General features: G+C 47.4%; 1 protein-coding gene across 1 annotated transcript in view; it reads left to right on the top strand.

The window, feature by feature from the left end:
* The window catches only part of TRIM66 (tripartite motif containing 66), a 139145-nt gene that overhangs the window by 50911 nt on the left and 75856 nt on the right, over positions 1-12378 (top strand). Inside the window, exon 2 of the mRNA XM_038764337.1 lies at positions 8502-8605. Coding sequence (XP_038620265.1) covers positions 8502-8605 — 104 coding nt within the window. The remainder of the gene's footprint in view (positions 1-8501; positions 8606-12378) is intronic.

Consider the following 12378-nt stretch of genomic DNA (forward strand, 5'->3'; position numbering starts at 1 on the left):
TATCAGGCACATTCTCCTTCCTCTCACTTCTGAGAAAGGCACTGACAGCTGCTGCTTTGGTTGGGAGCTATTAATAATAATAATAATAATAATAATAATAATAATAATAATGGCATTTGTTAAGCGCTTACTATGTGCAGAGCACTGTTCTAAGCGCTGGGGGGGATACAAGGTGATTAAGTTGTCCCACGGGGGGCTCACAGTCTTAATCCCCATTTTCCAGATGAGGTAACCGAGGCTTAGAGAAGTGAAGTGACTTGCCTAAGGTCACACAGCAGACATGTGGTGGAGCCGGGATTCGAATCCATCACCTCTGACTTCAAATCCCGGGCTCTTTTCCACTGAGCGACGCTTCTTTATTGAGCACCAACTGAATGCAGTACGCTGTACTGAGTCCTTGGGAAAGTACATCAGGGGCTCAGGGACTCACAAGGAGCTAACACTCAAATAGGGGAGAGAGAGCTAGAAATATTCACAGGTAGCGGAATAAGAATAAAGTTGAACAATCAGTCAAAAATACCAATTTTACTCGCCTAATTGCCTCCACTGCATAATATCCCCCCTCTCCTCCCCTCTACCACCTCCTGCCCCCCAGCCCACCATTTTTGAAGAGCAAATAAATATGTTTTGCTTTTTTTGGAAGCAGGGATAGGAAGAGGAGAAGGGATTAGGGTGGTTGCTAGTAATTCACTCAGTGCCTATTTATGCAGCACATTTGAGGGTGAAATAAGAAATAATAATAATAATGTCATTTATTAAGCGCTTACTAAGTGCAAAGCACTGTTCTAAGCGCTGGGGAGGATACAAAGTGATTAGGTTGTCCCACGTGGGGCTCACAGACTTAATCCCCATTTTACAGATGAGGGAACTGAGGCACAGAGAAGTCAAGTAACTTGCCCAAAGTCACACAGCTGACAAGCGGCGGAGCTGGGATTTGAACCCATGACCTCTGACTCCAAAGCCCGTGCTCTTTCCACTAGAGCCACGCTGCTTCTCTAAGGGATGCAGTTTTACCTTTTTTCTTTCCTTCTTCCTTCCTCTCCTCACCCCACAGACCACAAACTCCTTGTGGGCGGGAATCACATCTACCAAATCTATTACAGTGCACTTTCCCAAGTGCTTAGTACAGTGCCCTGCACACATTAAGTGCTCAATAAGTACCATTGACTGACTGATTCTCCCTCCTTTCCTTCTAGTTTTTTTTTTTTTACTCTCTTTTTTTAGGCCCACTCTCCTTATTGGTAGACTTAATTCCCTGCCTAATAGCCCCCCTCTTATTTCAGAGCTGCAAAAATTGGGGCAATTATGCAGGTAAATAGGGTGGATATATACACCATATAAAATACCATATAAATATGGAAGATATAAGTGGTGAGGATGGGTATAAATAGGTAAGTACATAAATCCAAGAGGAGGCTGGCCCTTACCAAAGGGAAAAGGAATCAGCTTTCAGTTATCCAAGAGGCCCGGATATCTCCTGCCTCCCTCCATCCCCAACTTATTCCCTTCCCTTTGGCCCCTGCTCGGTGTTGATCTCAAAAAGGGAGAAAAAAGATAAAGTATTTGCTGTTTGGAGAAGGAGGGGGAGACCACTGGCTAATAATTATAATATTTGTTAAGCACTGTTCTAAACACTGGGGTAGACAGAAGGTAACCAGGGTAATTCTCAGGTAATAGAGAAGCAGCGTGGCTCAGTAGAAAGAGCCCGGGCTTTGGAGTCAGAGGTCACGGGTTCAAATCCCAGCTCCGCCAGTTGTCAGCTGTGTGACTTGGGCAAGTCACTTGACTTCTCTGTGCCTCAGTTCCCTCCTCTGTAAAATGGGGATTAAGACTGCGAGCCCCATGTGGGACAACCTGATCACCTTGTATCCCCTCCGCAGCGCTCAGAACAGTAAGCACATTATTGAGCATTATTATTATTATTATCATTAAGCTCACAGTCTTAGTGCCCATTTTACAGATGAGGGAACTGAGGCACAGAGAAGTTAAGCACGGGCTTGAGAAGCTGTGTGGCTCAGTGGAAAGAGCCCAGGCTTTGGAGTCAGAGGTCATGGGTTCAAATCCTGGCTCCGTCACTTGTCAGCTGTGTGACTTTGGGCAAGTCACTTCACTTCTGTGAGCCTCAGTTACCTCATCTGTAAAATGGGGATTAAGACTGTAAGCCCCTGTGGGACAACCTGATTACCATGTATCCTCCCCAGCGCTTAGAACAGTGCTTTGCACATAGTAAGCAAACAAATAAACAAATAAACAATAAACAAAGTTAACAAATACCATCATCATCATCATCATTATTATTATTATTATTATTATTATTATTAATCAGGCTGGACCCAGTCCCTGTCCCACATGGGGCTCACAGTCTTGATCCCCGTTTTACAAATGAGGTAACTGAGACAGAGAGAAGTGAAGTGACTTGACCAGGGTTACACAGCAGACATGAGGCAGAGCTGAGATTAGAACCCATGTCCTCTAGCTCCAAGGCCTGTGCTCTTTCCACGAGGCCGTGATTATCCATGGATTTCCACCATCCAGATGATTGCCGTTTTTACCACGGAAGGGTATTTCGTGTTTAAAAGTGCTCCGATTGGCACTTTCAAACCTTCAACCTCTTTGCCCTGCAGCCTTCCACTCTCCCCGCCACTCTCGCCTTCTCCTCCACGGCCTCCCCCAAATCAACCGCCGCGGATGGTGGAGTTAAGCTGTCAATCAGATAGGCAGACTGGCCGAACTGGGAGTCAGCACACCTGCTTAGTACAGTGCTCTGCATTCATTCATTCATTCGATTGTACTTATTGAGCGCTTACTGTGTGCAGAGCACTGTACTAAGCGCTTGGGAAGTTAGCAACATATAGAGATCGTCCCTACCCAACAGCGGGCTCCTAGTCTAGAAAGGGGAGAAAGACAACAAAACGAAACATATTAACAAAATAAAATAAATAGAATAGTAAATATGGACAAGTAAACTCTGCACACAGTAAGCGCTCAATAAATACAATTGATTGATTGGTTGATTGGGTTCAAGTCCCCACTCTGCCACGGGCCAGCTGGGTGAAACCACTTCGCCTCCCTCTTCACCTTAGTTTCCTCACCTGCGAAATGGGGGTAAGTTCCCAGCTCTCTCCCCCTCCTAGGTTGTGAACCTCGGGCCGGACAGGGTCGGCGTCCCATCTGATTATCCTGTATCCACTCAAAGCGCTTAGCACAGTGCTGGGTATCTAATAAATACCACAGTTATTTTCAGACAAGAGGGACTCCTTTGAATAGAGACTCTGATCTCACCCACCTTATCCTTCAAAGGGCTAGAGGCTCAGGGCAGATCGGATGATGACAGAACCAAAAAAGGAAGAAAAAGCAAGATCTGAAACCTTGTGTAAGTCGTGTCGCCTCTCTGGGCCTCAGTTTCCTCACCTGCAAAATGGAAATACCAGCTCTCTCTCCGTGTTAGGTCGTGAACCTCGGGCGGGACAGGGACTGCGTCTGATCTGATTATCCCCTATCTATCCCGAGCGCTTCACAGAAGCAGCGTGGCTCAGTGGAAAGAGCCCGGGCTTTGGAGTCAGAGGTCAGGGGTTCAAATCCTGGCTCCGCCACTCGTCAGCTGTGTGACTTTGGGCAAGTCACTTAACTTCTCTGGGCCTCAGTGACCTCATCTGTAAAATGGGGATTAAGACTGGGAGCCCCACGTGGGACTCCTTGAACGAGTTGTCTACACGCGCTGCCTAGAATTCCTCAACAACAACTCTCTCCTCGACCCCCTCCAGTCTGGCTTCCGTCCCCTTCATTCCACGGAAACTGCGCTCTCAAAGGTCACCAATGACCTCCTGCTTGCCAAATCCAACGGCTCCTACTCTGTCCTAATCCTCCTCGACCTCTCAGCTGCCTTTGACACTGTGGACCACCCCCTTCTCCTCAACACGTTATCTGACCTTGGCTTCACAGACTCCGTCCTCTCCTGGTTCTCCTCTTATCTCTCCGGTCGTTCTTTCTCAGTCTCTTTTGCAGGCTCCTCCTCCCCCTCCCATCCTCTTACTGTGGGGGTTCCCCAAGGTTCAGTGCTTGGTCCCCTTCTGTTCTCAATCTACACTCACTCCCTTGGTGACCTCATTCGCTCCCACGGCTTCAACTATCATCTGTACGCTGATGACACCCAGATCTACATCTCTGCCCCTGCTCTCTCCCCCTCCCTCCAGGCTCGCATCTCCTCCTGCCTTCAGGACATCTCCATCTGGATGTCCGCCCGCCACCTAAAGCTCAACATGTCGAAGACTGAGCTCCTTGTCTTCCCTCCCAAACCTTGTCCTCTCCCTGACTTTCCCATCTCTGTTGACGGCACTACCATCCTTCCCGTCTCACAAGCCCGCAACCTTGGTGTCATCCTCGACTCCGCTCTCTCATTCACCCCTCACATCCAAGCCGTCACCAAAACCTGCCGGTCTCAGCTCCGCAACATTGCCAAGATCCGCCCTTTCCTCTCCATCCCAACCGCTACCCTGCTCATTCAAGCTCTCATCCTATCCCGTCTGGACTAGTGCACTAGCCTTCTCTCTGATCTCCCATCCTCGTGTCTCTCTCCACTTCAATCCATACTTCATGCTGCTGCCCGGATTATCTTTGTCCAGAAATGCTCTGGACATATTACTCCCCTCCTCAAAAAACTTCAATGGCTACCGATCAATCTGCGCATCAAGCAGAAACTCCTCACCCTGGGCTTCAAGGCTGTCCATCACCTCGCCCCCTCCTACCTCACCTCCCTTCTCTCCTTCTACTGCCCAGCCCGCACCCTCCGCTCCTCCACCACTAATCTCCTCACTGTACCTCGCTCTCGCCTGTCCCGCCATCGACCCCCGGCCCACGTCATCCCCCGGGCCTGGAATGCCCTCCCTCTGCCCATCCGCCAAGCTAGCTCTCTCCCTCCCTTCAAGGCCCTGCTGAGAGCTCACCTCCTCCAGGAGGCCTTCCCAGACTGAGCCCCTTCTTTCCTCTCCCCCTCGTCCCCCTCTCCATGCCCCCGTCTTACCTCCTTCCCTTCCCCACAGCACCTGTATATATGCATATATGGTTGTACATATTTATTACTCTATTTATTTATTTATTTTACTTGTACATTTCTATCCTACTTATTTTATTTTGTTGGTATGTTTGGTTCTGTTCTCTGTCTCCCCCTTTTAGACTGTGAGCCCACTGTTGGGTAGGGACTGTCTCTATGTGATGCCAATTTGTACTTCCCAAGCGCTTAGTACAGTGCTCTGCACATAGTAAGCGCTCAATAAATACGATTGATTGATTGATTGATTGATTGACAACCTCATCACCTTGTAACCTCCCCAGCGCTTAGAACAGTGCTTTGCACATAGGAAGCGCTTAACAAATGCCGTCATTATTATTATTATTAATATACTAAACACCATGATTATTTTCAGACAAGAGGGAATCCTTTGAAGAGAGATTCTGATCTCACCCACCTTATCCCTCAAAGGGTCAAAGGCTCAGGGTGGGTCAGATGATGAAAGATCCGACGAAGAAAGAAAAAGTAAGCTCGCCGGCAACTGTATTTTGTAGGATGCTGTACAGTACTTGTAAAAACCACTTCCCTTTCCTCAAATGCCTCTGCCTCGGCTATTGATCTCAGCGAGAACAGATCAGAGAAGCTGATGCACGAGCAAAGCTCTTACTGTTTGCCTTCAAAGGAGGCTGTCGAGGAGGAAGGACTGAGCTCGGTTCCAGTAAGCGGAGACAAAAGAGCGGTAACCCCGTGGCTTGGCTCTGACTGATGCTCTCTACGACCCGTCTCGGAGATCCTGGCGGAATCCGGGACTTGATCCATGAGGACTTGGAATAGGGTGGGTTGCGGGGGGATAAAGGGCCTTGGGGAATTAGTTCAACTGGCAGTGCAAGAGAGGAAGGACGTTCCCGAAAGATGGGAAGATTCGTCCTTGCCCTCAGCGTGGCTTAGTGGAAAGAGCAGGGGTTTGGGGGTTAGAAATCCCATCTTCTCTACTTGTCTCTGAGCAAGTCACTTCACATCTCTGATCCTCAGTTACCTCATCTGGAAAATGGGGATTAAGACACGTGGGACAACCTGATTACCCTATAACAACCCCAGTGCTTAGAACAGTGCCTGGCACCTAGTGAGCACTTAACAAATACCATTATTATTATAACTTAAGAGTGTGGGAGGAATCCATCTATCGGAGGTATTTATTGTTTGCTTACTGTGTGCAGAGCACTGTACTAAGCACTTGGGAGAGTGTAGCATGACACGGTTGGCAGGCACATTCCCTGTTCACCAGGAGCTTACAGTCTAGAGGGGGGAATATATTATGCTTAAAAGTGCTGCATAATAATCAGAGGAATTTATTGAGTGCTTACTATGTGGAGAGCACTGTACTAAGCACTTGGGAGAGTGTAGTATAACATAGTTGGCAGGCACATTCCCTGCTCACAAGGAGCTTACAGTCTAGAGGGGGGAATATTTTATGCTTAAAAGTGCTGCATAATAATCAGTGGAATTTATTGAGTGCTTACTATGTGCAGAGCACTGTACTAAACACTTGGGAGAGTACAACAGAATTAGCAGATACACTCCCTGCCCATAATGAGCTTACTGTCTATAATTATGGTATTCAGCACCATATGCCAAACACTAAGATAAACACCCTGTCCCACCTTTGGCCACCAATTTAAGAGGTCGGGGGAATCTATTTTATCTCCCATTTTACAGTTGAGGGAATGGAGCCACAGAGGAATTAAGGAACTTGCCCAAGGCCACACAGAAGGCCAGTGCCAGAGATTCAAAGCCCTACTGAGAGCTCACCTCCTCCAGGAGGCCTTCCCAGACTGAGCCCCCTTTTCCTCTCCCCCCTCCATCCTCCCTCTGCCCTACCTCCTTCCCCTCCCCCCAGCACCTGTATATATGTTTGTACAGATTTATTACTCTATTTTACTTGTAAATATTTACTATTCTATTTATTTTGTTAATGATGTGTATATCGTTATAATTCAATTTGTTCTGACAATTTTGACTCCTGTCTACATGTTTTGTTTTGTTGTCTATCTCCCCCTTCTAGACTGTGAGCCCGTTGTTGGGTAGGGACCATCTCTATATGTTGCCGACTTGTACTTCCCAGGCGCCTAGTACAGTGCTCTGCACACAGTAAATGCTCAATAAATACGATTGAATGAACGAATGAATGACTAGATCCCAGATTTCCCGATTCCCAGGGCTTTGCTCTTTCCACCAGGCTTTATTGTTTCTCTTTGCCTCTGTGTACAATCTCTTCAGGCCACACTGTTTCTCTGGGCCTTTATGTACAATCTCTTCAGGATATATTTTTTCTCTGGGCCTCTATGTTCAGTCTCTTCGGGCCACACTGCTTCTCTGTGCCTCTATGTACAATCTCTTCAGCCCTATGGAGACAAGTGCTGGGTTTCTTCCATCAGACTGCCAGATTGTAGAAATTTTGTTGGCTAACTCACTGGTGTGTTTCTCAATCTGTTCTTCTCCCCTCCCTGTATCCTTGACTGCTGTTGTCCTTTTACCGCTTAAACCTTTGTCATAGTAATAATAATAATAATAATGGCATTTATTAAGCGCTTACTATGTGCAAAGCACTATTCTAAGCTCTGAGGAGGTCACAAGGTGATCAGGTTGTCCCACAGGGGGCTCACAGTCTTAATCCCCATTGTACAGACGAGGGAACTGAGGCACAGAGAAGTTAAGTGACTTGCCCAAAGTCACACAGCTGATAAGTGGCAGAGCTGGGATTTGAACCCATGACCTCTGACCCCAAAGCCCGTGCTCTTTCCACTGAACCACACTGCTTCTCTAGATTGGAAACTCCTTCAGCGCTTAGAAGGATGCCAAGCACTTAACAAATGCCATTATTATTATTATTATTATTATTATTATTATTATTGAGGGCAGGATTACTGTATTGTATCGTAGTCTCCCAAGGACTTAGTACAGTCCTCTGCATAAGGTAAGTTCTCCATAAATACCACTGATCGACTGATTGGTTGATTGGAGAGGGGGGAGCTGGAAGTAAACTCTTGAGCGTAAACGCCTTGTGACCAGAGAACGTGACACTTCTTTGTTTTATACTTTCCGAGCCCTTTGTCCAGTGATTCTCCAAGAGGCTTCCCTGACCGATCCCTCATTTCCATATTTGCCTTCCTGTATCACTATCCACTTGGATCTGTACCCCTTAAATCCTTGATCTTCACCCCACTCAATCCCTCTGCACTTACATATCTATCCTTATACACTGCCAATTCTCCTATCTGTGTTTTTTATTTTAATGCCAGTCTCCCACTCCGGACTGTAAGCTCCTTGCGGGAAGGGAACGTGTCTACCAACTCTATTGTATTGTACTTTCCCAAGCGCTTAGTACAGTGCCCTGCACACAGTAAGTGCTCAGTAAGTACCACTGGGAGAGGGTGGTCCCCACCGTCACCCTTGTCTGGATCAGGCTCTGACTCTGTTCCTTTTCTTCCCTCAGGTATCATCTCCTGTCCCGTGTGCCACCGGAACTGCTTTGCCAGGGATGTAGTTGAGAATTTCCTTCCCCAGAACTTCCCAATGGCACATCCCACCATGGCCAGGGTAAGCAGGGCGAGGGAGGGGGTGAGAGCCCCCCATTCTTTCTTTCTTTCCTTTCCGATCTCCCAACCTCCTGTGTCTCCCCACTTCGGTCTAAACTTCCCTCTGCTGCCCGGATCATCTTTGTACAGAAACGCTCTGGGCATGTTACTCCCCTCCTCAAAAATCTCCAGTGGCTGTCTATCGACCTTCTTATCAAGCAAAAGCTCCTCACTATTGGCTTCGAAGCTCTCCATCCCTTCGCCCCCTCCTATCTCACCTCCCTTCTCTCTTTCTCCAGCCCATCCCGCACCCTCCGCTCCTCTGCCGCCGCTCACCTCCTCACTGGGCCTCGTTCTCACCTGTCCCGCCGTCGACCCCCAGCCCACGTCCTCCCCATGGCCTGGAATGCCCTCCCCCTCACATCTGCCAAACTAGCACACTTTCCCCCTTCAAAGCCCTCCTGAAAGCTCCCCTCCTCCAGGAGGCCTTCCCAGACTGAGCCCCCCTTTTCCTCTCCTCCTCCTCCCCTCCCCATTGCCCCGACTCCCTCCCTCTGCTCTAGCCCCCTCCCTGCCCCACAGCCCTTGTGTATATGTGTACATATTAATTATTCTATTTATTTTATTAATGATGTGTATAGATCTATAATTCTATTTATTGACATTGGTTCTATCAATGCCTGTCTACTTGCTTTGTTTTGTTTGGTTGCCTGTCTCCCCCCCTTCTAGACTGTGAGCCCATTGTTGGGTAGGGATTGTCTCTTATTTGTTGCTGAATTGTACTTTCCAAGCACTTAGTACAGTGTTCTGCACACAGCAAGTGCTCAATAAATATGATTGAATGAATGAATTCAGTGAATGAATGAGAGCCCCCACTTCAGAAACTGTCTTCCTAAAATACCAATCTCAGTGCCCAGGGATCAGTCCAGCACTGTGGTGAGGGTACAGTTCCTCTCGAACGATAGACGCCTAGACTTAGGTTACTGATGGTTGGAACGCCGGTACGTCTACTTTCCCCATCTTAGCTTTCATTCATTCATTCATTCATTCATTCATTCATTCATTCATTCATTCATTCAATCATATTTATTGAGCGCTTACTGTGTGCAGAGCACTGTACCATTCATTCATTCATTCAATCGTATTCATTGAGCGCTTACTGTGTGCAGAGCACTGTACCATTCATTCATTCATTCAATCGTATTCATTGAGCGCTTTCTGTGTGCAGAGCACTGTACCGTTCCTTCATTCATTCAATCGTATTTATTGAGTGCTTACTGTGTGCAGAGCACTGTACCATTCCTTCATTCATTCAATCGTATTTATTGAGCGCTTACTGTGTGCAGAGCAGTGTACCATTCATTCATTCATTCAATCGTATTTACTGAGCGCTTACTGTGTGCAGAGCACTGTACCATTCATTCATTCATTCAATCATATTTATTGAGCGCTTACTGTGTGCAGAGCACTGGACTAAGCACTTGGGAAGTGCAAGTTGGCAACATATAGAGACGGTCCCTACCCAACAATGGGCTCATGGTCTAGAAGCATGGTTTTGCATCATCTTTTGAAGATGTCTGCTTTTCCAGTTTCCCCATGACTGCTGAATATCATCATTATCATCATAATAGTAGTAGTAATAATAATAATAATAATTACGGCTTTTTGCTGAGTGCTTATTATGTTCCAAGCACTGTTCTAAGTGCTGGGGTAGATACAAGTTAATCATGTTAGAGAAGCAGTGTGGCTCAGTGGAAAGAGCCCGGGCTTTGGAGTCAGAGGTCACGAGTTCAAATCCCAGCTCCGCCGAAGAGAAGCAGTGTGGCTTAGTGGAAAGAGCCCGGGCTTTGGAGTCAGAGGTCATGGGTTCAAATCCTGGCTCCGCCACTTGTCAGCTGTGTGACTTTGGGCAAGTCACTTAACTTCTCTGGGCCTCAGTTACTTCATCTGCAAAGTGGGGATGAAGACTGTGAGCCCTCTTTGGGACAACCTGATTGCCTTGTAACCTCCCCAGCGCTTAGAACAGTGCTTTGCACATAGTAAGCGCTTAACAAATGCCATCATTATTATTATTATTATTATGTTGGACACAGTCCCTGTCTCACATGGGGCTCACACTCTTAATCCCCAGTGACGCAACCAATTGATTGACTGATCGCGACTGGTAAAAGCGGAAGTAAATAGAAAGCGAATAATAATAATAAGTGGGATGAATAAACTGATAGCCACATCCGTGTTAAGGGTGGCTAAGGGGATTATCTGATCATGGGTGAGGGGATGGCTCTGGGGAGACCTACGTTTTTCCGCGTTGAATTTCCAATGCCCCTACCCGGCTCCTTATCCTCCCAGCTCCTCTTCCTTCTCATTAACGTGGGCGTTGAGACTCCTGTCACAAATCTACCTGCTGAGACTCTGCTTCTCCCTGCTGGATTCCTTGTTAAGGATTTGTGATCTCTACCTGGTTTCTCCCCTGAGTCTGGGGTCTCTGCTCTTTGCTACAGGTGCAGCTTCTCCTTGGAGAGGTGCCCTGATTTGGGGAGCTGCCCTTTGGGATGGTTTATTTTTGGTACCCGGGCAAACCACGGGGCGCTACGGTGACTGATTCGGCCCATAATCCCGGTTTGACCCATCCTAACCCCTCCTGGAAATGCACAAAGATGGGAACCATTCCATTTTGTGCTTCCGTGGCACTTTTTTTAATGGTATTTGTTAAGCGCTCATTCATTCAATCATATTTGTTAATAATGATGGCATTTATTAAGCCCTTACTATGTGCGAAGCACTGTTGATGATGATGATGGCATTTATTAAGCGCTTACTATGTGCAAAGCACTGTTCTAAGCACTGGAGAGGTTACAAGGTGATCAGGTTGTCCCATGGGGGGCTCACAGTCTTCATCCCCATTTTACAGATGAGGTAACTGAGGCCCAGATAAGTTAAGTGACTTGCCCAAGGTCACACAGCTAATAATTGGTGGAGCCGGGATTTGAACCCATGACCTCTGACTCCAATGCCCAGGCTCTTTCCACTGAGCCATGCTGCTTCTGTAAGTGCTGGGGAGGTTACAAGGAGCGCTTACTGTGTGCAGAGCACTGTACTAAGCGCTTGGGAAGTACAAGTTGGCGGCATATAGAGATGGTCCCTACCCAACAACGGGTTCACAGTCTAGAAGGGGGAGACGGACGACAAAACAAAACATGTGGACAGGTGTCAAGTCATCAGAATAAATAGAAATAAAACTAGATCAATCAATCAATCAATCAATCAATCGTATTTATTGAGCGCTTACTGTGTGCAGAGCACTGTACTAAGCGCTTGGGAAGTACAAGTTGGCAACATATAGAGACAGTCCCTACCCAACAGTGGGCTCACAGTCTAAAAGGGGGTGCACATCATTAACAAAATAAATAGAATGGTAAATACGTACAGGTGAAATAGAGTAATAAATCTGTACAAACATATATACAGGTGCTGTGGGGAGGGGAAGGAGGTAGGGTGGGGGGGATGGGGAGGAGGAGAGGGAAAAGGGGGCTCAGTCTGGGAAGGCCTCCTGGAGGAGGTGAGCTCTTATGTTCTAAGCGCTACGGGCGGTACAAGTCTATCAGGTGGGAAACAATATCGATCTGACATGGGGCTCACAGTGCCCGTAGGAGGGAGAACTGATATCGGATCCCCATTTTCCAGATGAGGCAACTGAAACACTGAGAAGTGAAGTGACCTGCCCAAGGTCACACAGCAGACAAGTGGCAGAACAGGGATTAGAACCCAGGTCCTCTGACTCCAAGGCTGGTGCTC

The sequence above is a fragment of the Tachyglossus aculeatus genome, chromosome 22 (genome assembly GCF_015852505.1).
Source record: "Tachyglossus aculeatus isolate mTacAcu1 chromosome 22, mTacAcu1.pri, whole genome shotgun sequence".
Classification (NCBI taxonomy): Eukaryota; Metazoa; Chordata; class Mammalia; order Monotremata; family Tachyglossidae; genus Tachyglossus; species Tachyglossus aculeatus.